General features: G+C 41.5%; 1 protein-coding gene across 1 annotated transcript in view; it reads left to right on the top strand.

The window, feature by feature from the left end:
- The window catches only part of unc5a (unc-5 netrin receptor A), a 293,027-nt gene that overhangs the window by 231,640 nt on the left and 37,913 nt on the right, over positions 1-23,474 (top strand). Inside the window, exon 12 of the mRNA XM_041194385.1 lies at positions 16,895-17,044. Within this exon, the coding sequence (XP_041050319.1) occupies positions 16,895-17,044 (150 nt within the window). The remainder of the gene's footprint in view (positions 1-16,894; positions 17,045-23,474) is intronic.

Raw genomic sequence — 23,474 nt, 5'->3', positions numbered from 1 at the left:
AGCGGATTTATCTATTGTATTTGGAGTAAAGAAGTTCCATCAATATTTGTACAGTCAACACTTCACCATAGTGTTAGATCACAAACCACTGTTAGGTTTGTTTAGTGAAGATAAGGCAATCACACTGATAACCTCTGCTAGAATTCAAAGATGGACTTTAATTTTGTTGGCATACGAGTACACTTTTATGCACCGGCCAGGCGTGCATATAGTAAATGTAGACACCCTCAGTCATCTCCCTTTGCCAAATAGTATTACACAGGTTCCAGTAGCTCAAGATGAAGTACTTGTGTTGCATTTCTTGGGCTCATCACCAGTCTGCGCGAGACAGATAAAGAATTGGACAAATCGGGATCGTGTTTTAGCAAGTATTACAAGCTTGGTCAAATGCACAAGTCCCTGAAGAATTAAAACAATCTTTGTCAGTAGATCCAAACTGAGTTGTCAAGATGGTATCTTGTTATGGGGAGCAAGAGTAGTTATCCCTGTCAAAGGAAGAGAACCATTATTAGAAGAACTTCATAGTATACATCCTGGTACTTTTAAAATGAAGACGCTTGCGCGAAGCTATAGCTGGTGGCCAGGTATAGACAGTGATATAGAAAAAATGGTGAAACACTGTCTCCAGTGCCAGTAACAGCAGAAATTACCTGTTTCAGCTCCACTGCATCCATGGGAGTAGCCTGGTCAACCCTGGGTTAGACTACATATAGACTATGTAGGTCCATTTCTAGGTACCATGTCTATTGTGATTATCAACACACATTCCAAATGGATGGACATGTTTGAAGTGAGATCACCTCCTTCGTTTTCAACCATCGAGAAAGTGCGCCAGAGTTTCAGTGTTCATAGTTTACCTGAAGTTATTGTGTCAGACAATGGTACTGCTTTCACTATCACTGAATTCCAAAGATTTGTGAATCTAAATGGGGTTAAACACATCAGAACAGCAGTGTATCATCCCTCGTCCAATAGCTTGGCAGAAAGAGCAATGCAAATCTTTAAAACAGGCATGAAGAAACTATCAGAGGGAGCATTAGAAACACGAATTTCAAGTTTCCTGTTCAGCTATTGCACAATTCCCCATGTGACCTCTGGTTGAAGACCTTCAGAATTGTTAATGAAGCACCGACTTCATACAAGATTGAGCCTAGTATTCCCTAATTTAGTGGGGTATGCGGAGAGAAACTAGGGTAGTCAGAAAATGAATCACGTTCACAGTAAAGATCAAGAGTTTACTGTGGGAGTGGCAGTTTTTGTACAAAATTTTGCTATTGGACCAATAGATACAATCATCTCTGAAACAGGACTTTTATCTTTTCAAGTAGAACTGGAAAACAGGACTGTTAGGAAACATGTGGATCATCTCGAAGTCGGGAAACCCTCCAACAAACCAGTTAATCCACCTGAAATCAAAGTGGAAACTTCGCCCCCTGTGGTGCCAGATCGACAAAGAATTGACATGCCTGATGTCTCTGTTAAAGTAAATAACTCTGAACTGCCACTGGCTAGGGATGTCCCTGGTGCTGCAGTTCCTCTTCAAGTTAATCCAATGGTTGCATCGGTCTACCTGAATCCAAAAACTTCCTCAAAGACTAAAATTGTAATGGCATGAACTGTGCATAATTGAGTACAAAAAGGGATATTTTTGTAAATAAGAGGGTAAAACAAAATTAAAGGGGAAGGATTGTAATACTTGTAAGTTAAACCATTTCTCACTGTTATGAGGATCATGTGACTGTACCGACGAATCAGTCCTAAACGCGGGGAATCATCGGGCTGGAGTTTTTTAGCCTTGGTCTTGGAACAAGCATATAGTCTCATCTGGAGTCTGTAAACAAAGTTTACTGTTTCTTACAAGAAACTAGTCCTGCATTCCAAGTTTATTCCACCATCCTTCGTATCTAGGGTAGTAAAGATTTTTGCCTTGGCAAGTTGTAGCAAAATTTCTTCAATGGTTGGCATGAGTTGTTAGATCACTTCAGTGCTTTATCTAGATCCTTTGGGTCTAAGCATATTCACAGCTTTCCAGGTTGTTTTACTGCTACCATGATGCTAATCCAGTCAATAGGAGTTGTCACTTTCCTGATCAATCTCATCTTTTCCAGCTCTTCTATCTTGTCTCTTAGGCTTGACTTGAGGGCAGCTGGTCCTCTTCTCGGCAGATACTGAATTGGTCTTACACTCTCATCTGCTTCAGAATGATATTCTCCTGGTAAACGTCCCAACATTGTAATCACACCCTTGTGCTTCTCTAGGATCACTGTTTTTGTGTGCTACAACACGTTGTAAATCTCTGTTGGCACATTCAGGGATACCAGTCCAAGCTTTAGACCTGTTCCAGCTGACATAAATAGCCATTGCATCCCATCTGGAACTCTGGATCTTCCTTTTTGCCATTGCATTGGACTCTCAGTCAAATTTGCCCTCTCGGTATGAGTGTCATGCCATCATATAGCCTCAACCTTACTTTTGAGGGCTTCTATTTTGGATGGCCATATTGAGCCACTTCGCACAGGTCTGTGAAGTTCATAATGTTGCAAGACGCACCAGGTCTATCTGACACTTCTTATTCGCTTGACACTTTCCTTCTGTGGTCATCATTGTGACAGTCACAACTATTTGTCACTAATAGACTTGAAGGAACCAACCTGTTGTATCATGTATAGTGCTTCATCAGACCCTTCTGTTGATATCTCTCCAGTGGCCATCTGTATAGGCTTGTTTTGCCTCTTTTTAACCTAACACTTGTGTGCAAAATGATTCGGCTTCTTGCAGTTAAAACATTGCTTTCCCCATGCTAGGCAATCCATCTTTCCCTTTGTATGATTTCTTCCGCAGTATTTGCAATCTGCCCTTTGTCCACAATTGTTCTGCTCTTTCAATCTATTATATCTTTCAGCATAATGTATCTCCTGGTCTGCTTTGTCACACATGTGCACTAACTGACATTTTACAAGCTCCGCATTTCTAGCTATGCCCATCAATTCCCTGAGCATAAGTTTCACCTCTTTCAAGTGACTTGCTCTCACTGAGGGGTCTCGTAGGCCTAAGATTATTCTATCTTTAATCAAGTTGTTTTTCAGATGCCCAAATTCACATGATTCTGCAAGCTGTGTTACTGCAGTCACATCGGGCTGAATCTTCTAGCTGATGTGCGGGTGGCAGATCCCACACACCAGCGCTTAAAATGTTGTGCACTGATGTCACATCAGCGCGTGGCATCGCGATGTTTCGCTCGGCGGGCGCGCTTTGCAGCGGGACGAGCTCCCACCATTAATTAAAGGCCTTGTTAAGGCCATTAAGTCACCAATCAACCAGGATTTTGAGGGGCTCGTGTGAACTTCGGGTTGGCGCACGGGCCCAACGGGTAGGCGGCTAAGTGACGTTTTTACAAACCTCATCCAATGGCGGGATGAGGTTTGAAATTGGAATTAAAAAAGCTTAATAAAGTTTTTGTGTATTTCATTAACGTGTCCCATCTTGTGTGACATTTTCACGTAAGGGGGACATGTTAATGATTTTTTTATTTTTCTACTTTTAATGTTTCACAGCATTTTAGCGATCTCCTTGAGGCAGCACCTTGCCTCAGGGAGATGTGCGCTCTTCCGCATGCATACGCGAAAGACCGCACTCTCACAGTTGGGGAATCCACCCCCACCCCCCACCAACCACCCCCCCTCCCCCCCTCCCCCGCCCGCACAGGGAGCACATAGCACTTCCCATTGGGCAGCATGCTGGGCGAGCCTTAATTGGCCCGCCCACATAAAATGGCGGCAGGGCCCACTTTGGCAGCGGTGATCGGCTGCCCGCCCGCCCATCAATGGCAAAATTCTGACCATACTGTTCAATTGGCTCATTTGCACTTTGAGCTTTCGTGTTGAATGCTTAGCATTCACAAGTAACATTCACTTGGGATTAAAAATGTGCATTGAAGGCTTTCAAAATCTTGGTCATCTGTTTCCTTTGTTCGTTGGATAGATTTAGGGTGGAATGCAATTTGTAGCAGTCCCCCCCCCAGCAGTGTTAGAAGTGTGGCTACTCGAAATGACTCCAGCTTGTTATTTAAATCTGTTGCCAGCTCGTAGTTCTGCCATTGCAAGTGGAAAACTGCCGATTCTGCCACATATAGCGTTTTACAGGATTTGGAAGGGAGAAGTTTACAGCCAAGTTAACTCACCCAATATTTTGCTTGCAGCCTTTGGTTTGAGTTTGCTTCCCCATGACTTTTTTCAGCAGTTTTTAGCAAATTTGAACATCTCTGTGCACCTGAGCTGCAGCATTTTCAGGGCCTAAAAACTCTATCTCCAATCCACGCCTGATACCATGTTTTGTGTTAAAAGACAGCAGTGCTTTCTCAGTAAGCCTTTATTGAATTGATTTAAGGTGGCAGCTTACTGAGCTTCCCACATGGCAAAGGTCATGTGACTATAGCAAGCCAGATAAAACATGTAGTACAGTTGCATTTCAAAACCCAAACATGCTGAGCACAAATCGGCTGCCACATTTCCTACATTACAACAGTGACTACACTTCAAAAAAGTGCTTAATTGGCTGTAACATGCATTGAGACATCAGATTATCGTGAAAAGTGTTATATAAATGCAAGTCTTCTTTTTTCTTAAATGAGGTATAATTGGATTTTTAATTGCGTATTAATTTCATAATTGCTGCTACCCTATACCCTATGAGCTGAAAATCCAATTTTATATTTGTTAAATGTCATATTTCTCCATAATATTAACAAAAGCAATTTTTAAAATTTTATTTTATCCTTTATCTTAATCCATTCATAATCATTTATTTTGTTACCTGAAAGATTGAATTAAAAGTGAATGACATTATGTGCTTTTACCTTGCTGATTTGCTGTGTGAATACTTTCACATGGCTGCTTACCGACTTGCTGACATCACTTCCATTCCTTGCCAAGACATCCCCTTGACTTGGCACCAGATTTAAACTGCCTTTGGGAAAAGGGAAAACCACGGCAATGGATCACCAGATCTTTGTGGGTGGCTTCCTTCAAGGTCAGTGACAAGCAACATATAGTGGATGTAAAATAATATATTGCAACACTGCAGTGTCGCAGATGATACAAAGACACATTATAGTACTTGTCTGTTTTTCTGGTTGATTATATTAGACCCTGTTGTAAAACAGGAGAGACACTGACAACAGAAGTGAACTTACAAGTTTACATTTCTGTTTCTTAACTAATTAAGCTGCCTCAGTTACAATTTCTTCAGTGATAATCACACAGGTTGTTTCCGATTTGCTGAAACAGCTACATATTTAAATATAATCAAGCCTGTTGTAATGTACTGTTATGAACTATTCACTTTTTCCTTATAGTATCATCCATCTATTCACCTATATACACAAAAGTGTAATTAAAAACCAAAAATGGTTCATATAACTAGATATGATTTAGTGCCACAGCTTGGTATAATTGACATTATTAATGTCAATGCTGTGCAATGACTGTTTATAACTGCTGATTACAGCATACTTACAATCATGCATTTCAGGTTATTATCCATTGCATTTACTTGATAATTTTGAATGCCTTTCTGAATTATCACAATACCACATACATTACTGAAATTATGAATCACTTTTTATTGTATTTTAAGTATGAGAATTAAAACAAAATAAATTTTGAATAAATTAGTATCAATGGTATAACACACAACTAGACTTATAATTCTTCAGTTGTTTGCATGATAACTTGACAGTATGTGCTTGTATAACACTGTTACAAAATGCTAAGATGTTCTGATATCACAATTTGTTTTCTGTTTTTGCCATTTTTTGAGGTATAAAAATTAGACCACAGACTTATTGACAGTTCTGATACCCGTATGCTGCATTAAACAGCTGGCACAACTGATTGTGACAACTGACAGTGCCCAACCAAATAGTACTTAATCTAACGTATGTGAAAAATTCCCAAACATAAATCACCTCAGAACTTCCAAACTCAGTGTAGCATTGGTCTAGGGACTGACTTTAATAGGCTACACTGAGCAGAAAATAGAAGTTGCACTCCAAAAATTGCAGGGCTGCGCCTAGTGCTCCATTTCCACACCCAAAGTGCCAGCCGCCACTCACAAGGATGCCTCAGATGCCCAAAGCTAGTTGTGTTATGATACAGCAGGTGATATGTGTCTGGTGGACCAAACCCACAAGGAAAACTTGGCCACGCTATCACAACGGTTTTGCAACTTGTATTTATTATGAGAAGATTTGTGTACTGAATTCAGAATCGGTGAGTCCACTAACAGCTTTAGAGATTTAAAAAAAATTAAATTAAAACATTTATTAACAAAAGAAAGGAATTCAAACACAGACATAAGATTATAGTTACACAATTATTTAGTCTTAACAGTTCCCAAAATTCTTAACTCTCAACTACACAACCCTTTTAAGGCAACAGTCCAAAAAATATTTTAAATTTAAATAAGCAATTCAGCAAGGTTACCACAGAACCCACTGGACAGTGGAATTCCAAAGGCTTTTAACACAACTTTCGTTACTGATGCAGCAGAGTTCTGCAAATGTGACTAGAGGCTTTCCCCCATGGTGTACCTTTCAAGATGTTACAAGGCCACCTCAACATAACCTTCCATCCTTCTTTATAAATGTTTCCCTCTCTTTAATGTGTGAAACCCTATTGTTCTACATGTCTTCAGAAATTTACTTTTCCCATAATATAAAAATCTTTCATATTGCCAATATGGTTAGGACCTTTGGGAAAAATAAACATACTACTTGGCTTTGCTTATCTTGTTAGTTGTAAACATCCTATCATCCCTTTGAAAATCAAATAACCCCTTCACTTATCTAAAAATGCAAATTTCATTCACACTCTCTCTGTAAACCCTCGTCCTAGCTTATCCATCTTTATTTCAAAAGTCTGCTTACTAACTCTTTTGTTAATTTCAACCTTGCAGTCTTTCTGACTCTAATTCAATTAAATCAGTCACACAGACAGAACCATCCACACTCACGCCCATAAGCCAACAATAATATTATGAATAATATTATTGTTTTGTGACAGTAGGACTTACATTGGTGTATTTGAATCAGAATCCTATTACCTCAGTAGGACTCCAATGTTATTTTCACTGGAAAACGCAAAGTAGTACACAGTGCTGGACTCAAAATGCTATTGAAAGGAGTACTTACATTTAGAACTCAAATTGTTGGGATATGTTTACAGTTCACCTGGCTGGATTTATTTTTAGAAATTACAATTTGCCTTTAACATAATAAAACATCCTAAGACACTTCACTGAAGAGAAATAAGATAAACACCGACACTGAGCCAAAGGAAAATATATTAGGATGGGTGATTAAAAGCTTGATCAAAGTGATAGGCTTTAAGATCAGAAAGAAGAGAGAGGTGGGTGGGCAGTGTCTAGGGAGAAAATTCCAGATTTTAGGGATTAAGCCATGTCAGACATGGCTCAATTGGTAACTCTCTCTCCTCTGCAGCACCAGATTAAGGGTTCAAGACCCCCTCCAAGGCTTGAGCACAAAAATCAAAGCTGATACTCCAGTATAATACTGAGGGAGTGCTATACTGTTGAAGGTGCAATGTTTTAGATGAGTTGTTAAACAAAGACCCTATTTACCCTCGCAGGTGGATGTAAAAGATCCCATGGCACTATTTTGAAGAGGAGCAGGGGAGTTATCCTCAGTATTAGAAAGAGAAAATCCTGGAAAATACTCAGCAAGTTATGCAGCATCTGTGTAGAGAGAGAAAATCAAGATTAACATTTCAGGTCTGTGACCTTTCATCAGAATTGGGAAATATTAGAGGTGTAATAGGTTTTAAGCAAGAGGTGGGTGGGACAAGGTCAAAAGGAAGGTCTATGACAGGGTGGAAGACAGGACAGATTGAATGACAGAAAAGTCAGTCCTCTCTACTGACCTATCCCTTAATTTAATTTCCCATTTCATTTTAGCCAACTCTACCTTCATGCCCTCATTATTGTTCTTATTTAAGTTTAAAAAACTAGTCTTGGATCCACTCTTCTCTGTTTCAAACTGAATGTGAAACTCAATCATATAATGATCACTGCTATCTAGGGGCACCTTCACTATGATGTCAATAATTAATCATGTCTCATTACACATTACCAGATCTAGTGTAGCCCCTCTGGTTGGCTCTAGAACATGCTGCTCTAAGAAACTGCCCCAAAAGCACTCTATGAACTCATCATCCAGGCTACCTTTGCCAATCCAATTCCTCCAATCTGTATTTAGATTAAAAGCACCCATGATTATTGCTGTACCTTGTTCAAAAGCCCCCACTATTTATTCCTGTATATCCCACCCTACAGTGTGGTTATTGTTAGGGGGCCTACAAACCACCCCTACATGTGACTTCTTACCTTTACTATTTCACAAACTGATTCTATATCCTGATCTCTAGAACCTTAGTCATCTCTCTCTATTGTATCAATGCTATTCTTAATTAACAGAGCTACCCATCCACCTTTTCCTAGCTTCCTGTCCTTCCTAAATGTCATATATCCTTGAATATTCAGATCCAAGTCTTTGTCATGTTGCAACCATGCCTCTGTAATGTCTATCAAATCATACATATTTATTTCCATTTGTGCTGTCAATTCATCTGTGGCTTCCAGTGGCCTGTCATTTTAATTCTTCACCTTCCTTTCACATTGACATTCCTGTCCTCGGCCTACTGCACTGTTCCAGTGAGGCTTAACATAAGCTTTAGGAACAGCACCTTATCTTTCAATTAGGCACTTTAAAGCTCAATTCAACATTGAGTTCAACAATTTCAGACTGTAAACTCTGTCCCCCATTTTGTTTCCTTTTTTCTAGGCAGATCTTTTGTTTGTTTGTTTCTTTTCTTGCCCCATCTCCATTCCTTTTGGCCCTGGAGGATTAACTTTCCTGCCATTCAATCTCTCCTGTCTTCCATCCTATCTCATGCCTTCCTCTTGTCTTTGTCTCACCCACCCTTTACTCAAAACCTATTACATCTCTAACTTTTCCCAGTTCTGATGACAGGTCACAGAGCTGAAATGTTAACTCTGTTTCTCTAACCTGATGTTCTGAACCTGTTGAGTTTTTTTCCAGCATTTTCAGTTTCTATTTCAGATTTCCAGCATTGGCAGTATTATGCTTTTCAAGTTATCCTCAATGCCCTGGCCAATATTTATCCCTTAGTCACAAAAACAGGTTATGTCATTATCGCATTGCCATTTGTAGCGGCTTGCTGTGCACATACTGGTGCAATGTCTTCTACATTACAGCAGTGACTATGCTTCAAAAATACTTTATTGGCTGTAAAGTACTTTGGAATGTCTGGTGGTCATGACTGACACTCTATAAATGCAAGACTTAATTATTTTTTAAACAACTAAAGGCATAGCTGCCAAAGGTGGGTTGAAGAGAGCGGAGTTTTCACAGAGTAGGAGGAACATAGAGGATGGTATAGCTAGAGGAGATTACAGAAATAGGGAGAGGTAACACCATGACAAGATTTTAACGCAAGAATGAGAATTTTAAATTTGCAGCGTTAGTGGACCAGGAGCCAGTGTAAGTCAGTGAGAAAGGGGTGATGGATGATCAGGACTTTGGTGCCAATTAGGATAATGAAAAGGTGAATTTTGGATTAGCTTCAGTTCATGGATGGTCGAAGTCGGGAGGCTGGCCAGCAGAGCTTTGAAATAGTTAAATCCGAAGGTAATAAGAACATGGCAAGGGTTGAGCAGCAGATGGGATGAAGCAGGAGCAGAGATGGATGATCGCTTAGAGTTGGAAGTTAGCATTTATTGTGATAAAGAACGTATGGGGCCAGAAACTCAACTCAGGGTCAAATGGAATGCAGAGGCTGTGAACTGTTTAGTTCTGTCTAAGACAGTGGCCGGGGAGGGAGACAGAATCAATGGCAAGGGAACAGAGTTTGTAGTGATGTTAAGAAATGCAAATACTTGCCTTAATTTTAAATTGGCAGTTGGAGATTGGGAACACGAGCCTCCTGTGCACACATCGGCCAGGAAGTGGGCGCACATGTGCACATGAGGTCTGTTGCTGTCTTTAGGCTGGGAGCTAGCCATGCACACCTGCGCAGATGCAAGGAAGAACACATGACATGAAAAGTAGATCAGGTGACCTGAACCAAAGCCCCATCATTGAGAAAGTGACCCAAGGAGCATGACACATGGTGGTGAACCGAGGAGAGATCCCAGAAGAAAGTCCCAAGCACAGAAAAAGTCAGAGATCAGAAAGAGGCCCCAGAAAGAAGTTCCAGGTAAAGGACAGAGACAGAGATCAGAAACAGGTCCCGAAATTCAGAAAGATAAAACAATTTACAATATATATCTCATACTCTAATAAGTAAAGTTGAAGAAAAAGAACAGAAAGATAGGCTCTGAGTTAAGGATAGGGCTGCAAGGAGCAGACTTGAAGTGAAGTGGGTTTTAGAGAAGTCCTGAAGATCCAAAGAGGCAGCCAAAGGTTGGTGACTCCATACTGCAGCCTTTTTGGAGCAGTGGTGTTCTGCTTGGCATAGCTGAGGATCAAAAATTATGCTTGGAAGGTGAAGTTCAGATGTACTCAGAGATCCAGGAGAAAGGAACTTTGGAAGGCAAGATTGAAACCCTGGAGGTGAATCCTTGTTGTAGCCATCCGTGTGGGAGCAATGTTTGGGATAATTCCAAGGTAAGATCTTCAAAGTGGAGATTGGAAACCCTCGTAAGAAAGATAAAGTTTCAGTGAGACCAGTTGGCTCATAATGTGACAGATGTCTGGGTATATTGTTGAGAAATCCATGGATTCTGCTTTGGTCACATCTGCCATTTACTTTGGTGTGTGGTGTGTTTGACCACAGTTCACCTGCTCATTCATATCTACCTCATACTTAACCTGAATAGTAGAGTATGAGATATATATTGTAAATTGTTTTATCTTTCTGAATTTGTATATGTCTGTAAAGATATTACTGGTATAAAAGGGATAGCCTGAATTTGAATCATTTTCTTGTGTTTATATTGAGATCTTTCCATTCTTTTTGCCTGATGTAATATAGTTCATTTTTTTCTTATTTAATAAATATTCCATTATTGTGTTAAAAGTTCATCAGCAGACTCCTGTGAATTAGTTCAGTAACTTTCTTCTATGGTTTCTTAAAAAATGCTAGGCTTTGTCAAGCCAGGGATCTGACTTGTCCAATATTAACATCAGCTTGGATCACAACAGTGAGGGTTGAAGATCATGGCTTTAGTCAATGCAATGCTTAACTGTAAGAAAGTTTAGCTCATTCAGGAATGGATGACAGGCAAGCAGGTTGACAACACAGGAAGAGATTCAGAGAGGTGGGGTTAGGTGTCATCAATGTACACATGGAACCTGACATCATGTAGATGAGAAATAGAAGGGGGAAAAGGATAGATGTTTGGGGATTCCAGAGTTTGCTGGCATTGGGATGTTAAGCAAAACCATTGTACATTATTTGGTTAGGACTGGCTAGGTAAGTATGGAACCAGAAGAGGGCAATACTGTTCAGCTGGACGATGGAGGAGAGGCGTTGGAGGAGAATGGTGTGATTGCTTGTGCAGATAGAGAAGGATGAAGAACAATAGTACACCATGATCACAGTCACATGGGATATCATGTGTGGCTTTGATCAATGCTGTTTCAGGGCTGTGGCAGGGGTGGAAACTTGATTAGAGAGATTCAAACCTGCAGCTTCCAGAAATATAGGCACAGGATTAGAAAGGAATAATATAGTCAAGAACTTAGGCAACAAACAATGGTTGGTGATAGGGCAAGATCCAATAGCAACACCTTTAAGTGCAACTATTCCATCACCAGCAGAGCTTATGTTGGTAGAACAGTGCGTACCAATTTACCTACTCTTACCCATTCTACTGTCCCAGAAACTAGGGAGCAACTTAACTGCAAGAGAAGATGACCAACACGCATGATAGAAATGTGGGTACAGAATTGCCAATTTTTGAGTTGGGACAAGAAATTCACATCCAGGATCCCATGGAAGGTATATGGCAACCAGCTGAGATGACAAGGATTTGTTCAGAACCAAGGGTCTATGAAGTTATTACAAACAAAGATGCAATGATGAGGCAAAATTGAGGATAAATTTCATTCCAACTCCTCAACCATGGTACAGCCCTATTGCATCAAGAACAATATCCCAAGTACAACATCCAAGAATGACAACCCCACAGATCACTGTGAGCAATTAATGACATCTCCAGACAAGGCTACCATTCCAAGATCTGGCCATACCAGCAGATTGCCTCTATGCTTTAGAGACTCATAGATTCATCAGTTCTATACACTTATGTAATAGTAACTAAAGATGAACATATACTGTAAATAGTCATACTACTTTGGAAGGGGGAAAGTACCTTTAAAAAGAAAGGTAGATATTGTAATATGCCTTTAAGCGATAGCAGCATGACATCACTAGAAGGAAAGTTTGTCGTGCCATCTAGTTTTGGTTTCACTTTTGCTTTTGAGCGGAGCACACACCCACAGCTTATACCTTCAAACTTTCTACTTATGTATAAATGTTCTCATATGCCTATTCTAAATAAATGAACATGTCTACCCATTCCTTTATAGTGATCGGTGCCTTTATATCATTCTAAAAACATGACAGTTTCCTCCTCCTTCATCTGGAGAGGGAATAGGTAGAGGATAACCCTCCCTCAATTCTAGCTCTCTGTGGAGTTGGGAGCCAGCTTGTCTTGCAAATGAGTGAGAATGAGCTAGTGTGTGGTTCTTGTAAAAGATTGTACAAATGCCTGATGCTGTTTTGTATTGTATTCAACTAAATACGGATGGCACGGAGAAGCAGGAAGTTATTAATCTGATGGAAAGTGCACATGTACAAGAAAGTGGCTCTAGATTGGGGACTGAAAGCAGTTAAGGAAAGAATGAAATATTGCTGCCAACTGAAAACAGATAAACAGAAAGCTGTTTGTGCTTTATGTGTATAGCACATGCAGGCAAGGGTGTAACTGGAAGGATCAGGGAAGATGATGCAGTATCCCTTTCCCATTAATGGAGAAGCGTGTAGGCTGTGATAGGTAGTGTTTGAAATATTCGGGGGGTGATGGCAAGTGCTGTGGTAAAGAGTAATGCTCAGAAGTAGAGTCAGGCCATTGAAGTGCTTTCGAGACTAAAAAACCAATGTCCTGAAGGTGATAGTCCTGGCTTGGTATTTTCAGCCACCCGCTCCAGGCTTGCTGCATACTTTGACTGGGAAGCTCCTGTCCTTTGTGGCAAGAACATCTGCCTGGCTTTTAAATTGATGCTTAGGCTTGCTGGAAATCTCTTCCTCCAAGTGAGCTGGCCAGCTGTCATCTCTGGAAATGCATGAGCAGTTTGCCAATGAAACTTAAATGAGGCTCAACCATCAAAATGGCTCTGGCCTCAAACTGATGATATGAGGTGGCCCAACTGCCCTACTCACCATATACCACATGGCCAAACTCAAAGTCTATCCTTGGAGTGATGCATTAGATGATCATGGGGCCTCCATGTTATCTTCTGTTTTCTCTGCTATATCGCTGAAATTGGCTTGCATCCCATGTGGGCCTCACCTCGGCTACATTCAGTAAAACCAGGCATGTTTTCGCCACTCATAAGCCAGGTCTGGAATGAAGCCCAAGGAGTGGGGACTTCTGGATTAGAGAGTGCCCACATCAACTCGTCATCATCCCCTCTTATGATAATCACTTCACTGGATTGTCAGTAACTGTGCCACCAATCATCCTGGAAACATTGGTGCAAGGCTGTGACTCAGCTAAGTTTGTGGCTGTTTTTATGGACTCCCACTGAACTTACTGTGAGAGAGTGTTGAACATGGAGCCAGCATATTTACAGATTTATATTTAAGCCAAAATTTCCAGCTGTATCTTGGAAGTTTAATTTCATGAAACATATTGTCAGTAAATTACTTGCAAAAGATAGTTATTATCTGTAATTCCATAAGGAAAATTGGCTGTTTATTATGTTGCTTCAAAGCAATTTTTTTTTTTAATTCAGAAAAGTACATTTATGTTCCAGCAGGGATTCATCCAAACAATTCATGAAGTCTAAGCAAAGAACAAGCTATTACCCTCCAACTGTCATTGAATATGAACTCGAGGATCATTCGTAAGAAGTCAGCAAAAGCACTGAATGATTCATTTTGGAACATTGCCCCATAGAAGTTTTTGAACCTAAGGAAGCATGCGGAAACAGTTTATCGCTGTCATGTTGATTATATGATTTTCTTACTTGTAGGGAGTAATTAAATAGTCCCTATTAATACCCATATGCAATTAGGCTAGTTTCCTTTTTGGAACAGTTGTCTCTATTTAATCACTTGCCAAATGAAGGCAGAAAGCTGTTTGTGCTTTTTGAGTATAGCACCAGCAGGCGAAGGTGTAACTGGAATGAAAAAGGGAGATGATGCAGTATCCCTTTCTCATTAATGGAGAAACATATGGGCGATGATAGGTACTTGAAATATTTGAGGGTGAGTGAAAACACTGTGGTAAAGGGTAGTGCACAGAAATAGAATCAAACTATTGAAGTGCTTGCAGCACTGAAACGCTAATGTCCTGAGTAAACAGAGACTTTCTTTAATATGTGCACGTATTTTTTAAATCAATGTTTAGGCTTGCTGGAAATTAAATAAATTAAAGGAAGAGCTCATGATGATGCAGTTTATGTAGTCCAGGAATAAGAGGAGCGAATGTTCTTTCACATTCTGTTCTGCTTTATGGTTTTGAATTGTTACTTTAGAGGGTGCAAATCATTTATGCTGTGGTATAGGTTTTATATCTCCTGTGGCACTGTTTGTAGAAAGTCACATATCATTGTCTGATATGTATGTTACCAGAGGTGTGTCCAGATTGCAGTAGTGTATCTATCATTTGATAGTTCTGTTTTCTAATGTTAATTTACAGTTGTTTCTGTTTATGGTTTAGTTGCTTGCTGTCAGTCTTCAGCTACCCTTTACACTCTTCATGTATTGTCATCACTGATCATTTTGAGCTGATGCCTATTAGCATTCCTGCTAATAGGCATCAGCTCAAAAGACTAGGTAGGCCTCATCTGGAGTACTATGTCTGGGCGCCATAACTGAGGAAGGATGTGAAGGCATTGGAGAGGGGATAGAGGAGATTCACAAGAATGACTCCCGGGATGAAGAACTTTAGCTATGAGAATAGATTAAAGAGGTTGGGATTGTTTTCCTTGGAGAAAAGAAGGCTGAGAGGAGACTTGATAGAGATATTCAAGATCCTGAGGGGTATGGACAAGGTAAATAATGAGACACTGTTCACAATCAAGAGAACATCAAGAGCTGGAGAGCACAGATTCAAAATAATTTGCAAAATGAGTAAATGTGATGTGAGGAAAAATGTTTTCACCCAGGGGGTGGTTGGAGTCTGGAACAAACTTCCTGAAAAGGTAGAGGCAGGCTCATTCGAGGTATTCAAAAGGGAATTAGATTGCTACCTGAAAAGAGAGAATGTGCAAGGTTATAGGGATGAGACAGGGGAGTGGGACCAGATGAAGTGCTCATTCAGAGAGCCAGTGCATACTCAATAGGCCAAATGGCCTCCTTCTGCACTGTAAAGATACTGTGATACTGAGTATTGCAGGGGGGTGTAGGCGGGGAGCTAGATATTAAATGGTAGAAGTAGATTAGAGGAATTGAAAAAAATAACAAGAGAAGTTAAGAAAACATATAAAACATGGCAACACGAAAGGAGGATAATATAATATAAATCAGGAGGCGGCAGGAGGAAAGGAAGGGAATGTTTTATAACTACAGAAAATGACAATGGGAGAAGAAGGGATTTGACCAATACAAGAGGTGGAAACGAGACAGCATGACAATGGGATCATAGAGGAATTTTGTTTTAAGGAAGGAGATAAATTCTCATAAAAGTCAAGGCACCCAGTCCCCTCCATTTGCAACAGGCCTTTAGCAGATTTAACTTTAAGCTTCATTCCCAGTCAGGCTCCCAGGCTCCACCAAGCGGTTCATTCGGGGGTGGGGGGGGGCGGGGGAGGGGGGGTGCCTTTAGCTCATAAGTATGGAGCAGACGCTGAAAGCAGGAATAGGGTATAATGGTGCTGCTGGGCGAACACCAAAGTGAGAGGAAACATTAGCCAGAGAATCACCTGCAATGGCATCACTTTATCACTTTCCTCCCACACACCATTACCTCTGGTGTCCCCAAGGATCTATTCCTGCTCCTATTTCTCAATAATATGCTGCCTATCAGACTTCATTCAAAAGCACCGAATAGTTCAAATTTCCACAGATAAGCTGATGACACCCAGATTTACCTCTTCACTGCCTCCATCAAACCACATTCCCCTCACCCCATCCACCAACAGCACCCGCCCCTCCCCCCACTGTGTCCAAATTGTCAGACTGCTTGTCTGATATCAATATTAGAGAAGCAGAAGTTTCCTCCAACTAAATAATGGGAAAACCATAGCCATTGTCTTTGGGCTTCCAACTAAAAATTCTGTTCACTAGCCACCATTTCAAAGCCTCTCTCTGGCAGCTGTCTGAGGCTGAATCAGGCCATTTGTAATCTTGGTAGTTAGTTTGATGTCAAGATGAACTTCGACCATACCTCTGCTCCATCATCAAGCCTATCTACTTCCACCTCTGTAATATCACCCCACTCCAAACCTATTTTAATTGAGGTGTTAACTCATTTAAAAGTAATGTATTATTCCTGAATAAAATCATTAAACTAAATGAATTAATGCCTCTGTTAAAACACTGAAGAGATTTATTTGGTATATCTAAGCTAATATTCAGTGTTATTTGTTTTACAACTTACTATTATTAATTAATATTTTCTTCTGCAGGAAGTAATGCAGCTGGAGAAACACCTCGGAGGGCAACTCTTAGATGAGCCTAAGATTCTTCACTTTAAAGACAGCTATCATAACTTACGACTTTCTATACACGATATCCAAAAATCTCTCTGGACAAGTAAGCTGCTGGACAGCTATCAGGTAAAGCCAGTTTGAAATGGTCAATTGTCACAATCCCTGTAGGGATCGATAACTTTTAAAGGAAAGACAGCCCCATGAAGCCAACAGGAGGAAAACTGATGGACAAGGTTTCACTTTTTAAAACTTTTTACTGTAGCAAATCAACTAATATCAACATAATTCAAACATTAAATGAAGGATATTTCAAATAAAAAGGTAAATTTCACTTTAAACAGTTGATACAACAAACATACGCTTCATTTGTTACAAGCACTCGCACTACTTTTCGAACAAATGTGGGACTACGTGCAATCTCGCAGACTTTCCAAATCAACCTCCACCTTGTAGGATCTCTCACTCTCCGCTCAATTGTTTGGCCCTTGCCAAACCTCACCAGCAGCTGTATTCCATTCGACACCCCGGACATGGTTAACATCAACAAGGTGTATGTCTATGAGCCATCTCTCCCTCAGGTCATGGCAGTCCTGTTGGCACCGAATCCCCAGAAACAGCCTTTTCTACCCTTTTAAATGGTCCAGTGGGCTATGGCAACACAGAAACAGTAGCAATGGATCTTGTCCAATCCACAACGTCTTGCCCTTCCTGTCTTCAACTCTTGCTCCTTCCAAGTGGATAACATACACAGCTTCTGCTCTATTTTCAGAGATCTGCTTAAACACATGGATTTGTTCAAAGACTGCCAAACATAAAACTGTTCAATTCGGAGAGTACCTTGCTTGTTTTCTCTTTGCACGACGTCTCAGTTTGCTCTGAACTGCCAAACAGAAAGCTGAGGCTGACCTAACCACCTGTAATTAGTTTTTTATCTACTCTTTGCTTCTTAGTTGATCATCCCTATGGCAAACTCAGATCACTTGGACATTTCTTGAAACATAATGATGTCATAATCAGGAAACCAATTCACCACTTGCAGACCACTCCCAACCCACTTTGGCCTTAACGGGGCATTGCACAAAAGAAAATACAAGATTTTCTCAGTACATGGATTATCACACAATAAGCATAGCAAATTATTTAAAATGAGGGTACTTTTGTTTTCCAAATACAGATATCGGGAATACCGTCCATTCATTTTCCTTAGGCATTTGATAAGGTTCCACACAAGAGACAGTTAGGAAAAATGGAAGTGCATGGAATTAGAGACAGCCTCTTAAATACAATTCGTTAGGAGGTAGGATAGAGAATAGAGATAATGGCTAGATACGCCACTTGACAAGACGTTACTAATAGTGTTGCCCAGGGATCTGTATTGGGGTCTCAGTTTTTCATTATGTTTATAAATGACATGGATGAAGGAAAGAATAGAGAGCTGTATATTCAAGTTTGCTGATGACCCTAAGTTAGGTGCACAGCAAATCATGTGGATGTCAGCAGAAAGTTGAAAAGTGACATTGATAAATTAAGTTAATGGGCAGAACTATATAATTCAATTTAGAGAAGTGCGGTCATCCATTTTGGAACTGAGACAGATAGACCAGAGTACTTTCTAAATGTTGAGAAGCTGGAAGTTGTGAAAGAGATTTAGGAGTTCACATACAGAAATCACTAAAAACTATTAGAAAATTACAAAACTGAAAGAGGTGAAAAATGGGTGAGAGGTAACTAGAGAAGATTGAGAACTGACCAGGACAGAAGAAGAACTGACTAGGAGGGACAATGAATGGATGGGAGAGATAAAGAGTGGACTGGATTTTATGGGCCCCAAGGTCCCCCCCCACCCTGGCTTAAAAAGTCAGGGTGAACCCACCCACAATCCCGATAGGTGCCCCATATCAATTTAACGCTGGAGCAGCATTAATTGCTTTAAAGTGAGATTTCTGGCCCATTCTCAAGAGGAAGTCCCACTTTAGAGAGCTGATGGCTAATCAGATTGGTCAGTGAGTTTGTAGTCCCAGCAACGCCACTGTGAGCCACTGTTCGGACTATAAGCAGTCCCCAATGCTGAGGAGCCAGGACTAACATGTAAGTCCAGGCTTGGGGTCGAGACAAGGGGTATGAGTGAGGAGGAGGGGGATGTGAATGGGTGTGGGGGATGTAGGCACTAGACTCAAGAGGCCAGAGGAAAAAATTAAAGGGGGTATGACCTGTTAAGGCATGCCTCTGATGAGCCGAGGGGGCTACCAAAGGGGTTCCCCCCACCAACATTCCCCCCACCAACATTCCCCCCACCCTCGCCCAACTTGCTGGACAAAAGTCTGCGCAGCTAAAGCAGCTTGGCCTCCTGCATGGCATAGGCCGTCCCTCATTGCAGGTAAAATACCAGCAGTGGTGGGATGAGGTCCTTAAGTGGCCATTAACTGACCTTTTACGGGCCTTAATAAGCCTAAAGATGAGCGGGCTATCCAACATCACCACCCCCGATCGGCATTAAATTTCAGACAGGTCGGGGACAGGCGGGTAGGCCGTGGGAAGGATTTTACATGACCCCGCCTTCAAACCTGCCAGCAGTGGAGTGTAAAATCCAGCCCATTGTGTCAGGATGGGTGAGAAAGATATACCAGGACAGAAATTACATCCAAGAAAGGCCAAGGTACTAATCAGTTAGACTCACAAAATTTATAATATCTAACTTCAGGGAAGGTGGAAGTCAGGGCCAGTATGGTGCCACACAATAGTGAATGAGTCCCAAAATAAAAACAAAAAACCGCGGATGCTGGAAATTGAGTCCCATTGTACTTAATGGATCACAAAACATTAACCTCACAGCACCACCTACAGGCACAAAATAATTAACATTTTTGACCACTAGCTATTTATAATGTATAATATTCAACTAATGGGGAGTGGGGAGTGGGGAGTGGGCCAGGTGAAACGATATGTCGCCAAAGCGTATCTGATGACTGTTTGGCTAAGCCACTGAAAATTCTTAGATAACTATTGAAGAAAATGATGAGAGTCCAACGTTTATCATGTAAACATTCAAGGTGAGTGCCTGATGTTGTACATCAATCTTGTTATGCTAACAAGAAAATTATAACTTCTGAGAAGCCATGCCAGCACAAGGAATGACTTGGCTACTAACGATTAATTTAGTTTGAAGTCAAGCCTTGGAGCTTATTTCAATATATATCAGTTACTAAAGTATTGTGAGTTCTATATCACACTCTTAGAGCCCTGTGTTTAGGTAAAGAATTTACCTGGGATTGATGGAGAAAACTGACATTGTTTGACATAGCTTATGTGAATTGCACCTCCTGCTGGTTTAGTGCAGATGAAGCAGAGCACATTTGTGCCACTTTAAATTTATCTTTTAATTTATTCAGTCACAGGATGAATAGGAGGAGGAGGCTCCACACATATACCAATACTTAATGATGGGGGAGCCTAGCAGATCAGTGCAAAAGATAAGGCTGAAGCACTTGTAACCATCCTCAGCCAGAAGTGCTGAGTGGATGATCCATCTTGGCCTCCTCCAGAGGTCCCCAGCATTACAGATGCCAGTCGTCAGCCAATTTGATTTGCTCCACGTGGTATCAAGAAACGGCTGAAGGCCCTGGTACTACAAAGGCTCTGGGCCCTGACAATATATCGGCAATAGTGCTGAAGACTTGTGCTCCAGAACTAGCCGCATCCCTATCAAAGCTGTTCCAATACAGCTACAACACTGGCATCTACCTGGCAATGTGGGAAATTGCCCAGGTATGTCCTGTACACAAAAAGCAGGACAAAGCCAACCCAGCGAAATACTGGCCCAAGAGTCTACTCTCAATCATCAGCAAAATGATGGAAAATGTTGACAGTGTTATCAAGAGGCACTCACTCACTCAGCAATAACCTGCTCACTGATGCTCAGTTGGGCTTCCGCCAGGGCTACTCAAATTCTGACCTCATTATAGCCTTGGTCCAAACATGGACAAAAGAGCTGAACTCAAGAGGTGAGGTGAGAGTGACTGCCCTTGAAATCAAGGCAGTCTTTGACTGAGTGTGGCATAAAAGAGCCCTGGCAAAACTGAAATTAATGGGAATCAGGGAGAAATCTCCCCACTGGCTGGAGACATAGGAAGATGGTTGTGGTTGTTGCAGGTCAGTCATCTCAGCCCCGGTACATCGTTGCAGGAGTTCCTCAGGGTAGTTTCTTAGGCCCAACCATCTTCAGCTGCTTCATCAATGACCTCCCCTTCATCATAAGGTCAGAAGTGGGGATGTTCCTGGATGATTGAACAATGTTCAGCACCATTCGTGAATCCTCAGATTCTGAAGTGGTCCATGTCCATATGCAGCAAGACCTGGATAATATCCATGCTTCAGCTGACAAGTGGCAAGTAACATTTGCGCCACACAAGTGCCAGGCAATGACCCTCTCCAACAAGAAAGAAACTAACCATCTCCTCTTGACATTCAATGGCATTACCATCACTGAATTCCCCTACTACCAGCATAAAGGATGCCACCATTGGCCAGAAATTCAACTGGGCCAGCCATGTAAATACTGTGGCTGCAAGAGCAGGTCAGAGACTGTGAATTCTGTGGAGAGTAACTCACCTCCTGACTCCCCAAAGCCTGCCCACCATCTACAAGGCTCAAGTAAGGGATGTGATGGAATACTGCCCACTTGCCTGGATGAGTGCAGCTCCAACAACACTCAAGATGCTCAACACAAAGTAGCTTCCTTGATTGGCACCCCATCCACCACCTTCAACATTCATTCTCTACACCACCGACACACAGTGGCAGCAGTGTGTACCATCGACAAGAGGCACTGCAACAACTCACCAAGGTCCCTTCAAAGGCATCTTCCAAACCCGTGACCTCTACCACCTAGAAGGACAAGGACAGGTGATGCATGGGAATACCACTACCTGCAAGCTCCCTTCCAAGTCACACATTATCCTGACTTGGAACTATATTACCAATCCTTCACTGTCGCTGGGTGAAAATCCTGCAACTCCCTTCCTAACAGCACTGTGGGTGTACATACTTCACATGGACTGCAGGGATTGGTAATAAATGCTGGCTTAGCCAACAATGTCCATGTCCTGTGAAAGAATAGATAAAAATGATGGAGCGTTGCTGGCTAGGCCAGCATTTATTGCCCATCCTTAATTGCCTTTGAAAAGGTGGTGGTGAGCTGCCTTCTTGAACCACTTGAGTCCATATGGTGTAGGTGCACCCATAGTGCTGCACAGTAGGGCCTTCTAGGGTTTTGACCCAGTGAGTTTGAAGAAATGGCAATAGGTTTCCAAGTCAGGGTGGTTTGTGTCTTGAAGGGGAACTTGCAGACTTGCAGGTCTTAGTGTTCCCATGCATCTGCTGCCTTTGCCCTTCTAGGTGGTAGAAGTTGTGGATTTGGAAGGTCCTGTTGAAGGAATCTTGGAGAGGTACTGCAGCGTACCTTGTAGATGGTACACACTGCTGCCACCAGGTGCTCATGGTGGAGGGAGCGAATGTTTAAGGTGGCAGAACAGGGTGCCAATCAAGTGGACTGTTTGTCCTGAATGGTGTTTGTCTTCTTGAGTGTTGTTGCAGTTGCACACTCATCCAGGCAAATGGAGGGTATTCCTTTTTCACTCCTTGTGGTTTGTAAATGTTTGGGAAGTCAGGAGATGAGTCTCTTCCTACAGAATTCCCATTCCCTGACCTGCACTTGTATACACAGTATTTATATGGCTAGTCCAGTTCAGTTTCTGGTTAGTGGTGATCCCCAGGGATTTGATGTTGATAATATCATTGAATGTCAAGGGGAGATGATTAGAATTTCTCTTGTTGGAGATGATCATTTTCTGAAGCTTGTATTGAGCGAATATTACTTTCCACTCATCAACCCCAGCCTGAATGATGTTCAAGTCTTGCTACAAGGGGGCACGTACTCCTTCAATACCAGAGCAGTCACGAATGGTGCTAAACATTGTCTGTGATGATAGCACAATCCCTCACTTCTGACCTTATGATGGAGGGAAGTTCATTGATGAAGCAACTGAAGATGGCTGAGCCTAGAATAGTAACCCGAAGACCCCTTGCAGCAATGTCATCAGGCTGAGATGATAAGCCTTAAACAACCAAACCACCTTTCTTCATGCTAAGTATGACTCTTGCCAGTGGACTCCCATTGACTTCAATTTTACTAGGACTCTTTGGTACCACATTCTATCAAATGCTGCCTTGATATCAAGGGAAATCAATTTCACCTTGCCTCTGGAATTCAGCTCTTTTGTTCATGGTTGGACCAAAAGTGTAATGAGGTCTGGAGCCAAGTGGACATTTTAAAATCCAAACTCATCATTGGTGAGTGGTTTTTTTTTGTCCTTTATTCTTTCATGGGATGTGGGCGTCACTGGTAAAACCAGCATTTGTTGCCTATCCCTAACTGCCCTTGAACTGAGGCCATTTAAGAGTTGACCACATTGCTGTGGGTCTGAAGTCACATGTAGGTCAGACTGGGCAAAGAAGGCAGATTTTCTACCCTAAAGGGGATCAGTGAACCAGATGGGAT

Source organism: Carcharodon carcharias, chromosome 8, assembly GCF_017639515.1.
Source record: "Carcharodon carcharias isolate sCarCar2 chromosome 8, sCarCar2.pri, whole genome shotgun sequence".
Classification (NCBI taxonomy): Eukaryota; Metazoa; Chordata; class Chondrichthyes; order Lamniformes; family Lamnidae; genus Carcharodon; species Carcharodon carcharias.
The sequence above is the reverse complement of the archived record's forward strand: the minus strand, read 5'-3'. Positions and strand labels throughout refer to the sequence as shown.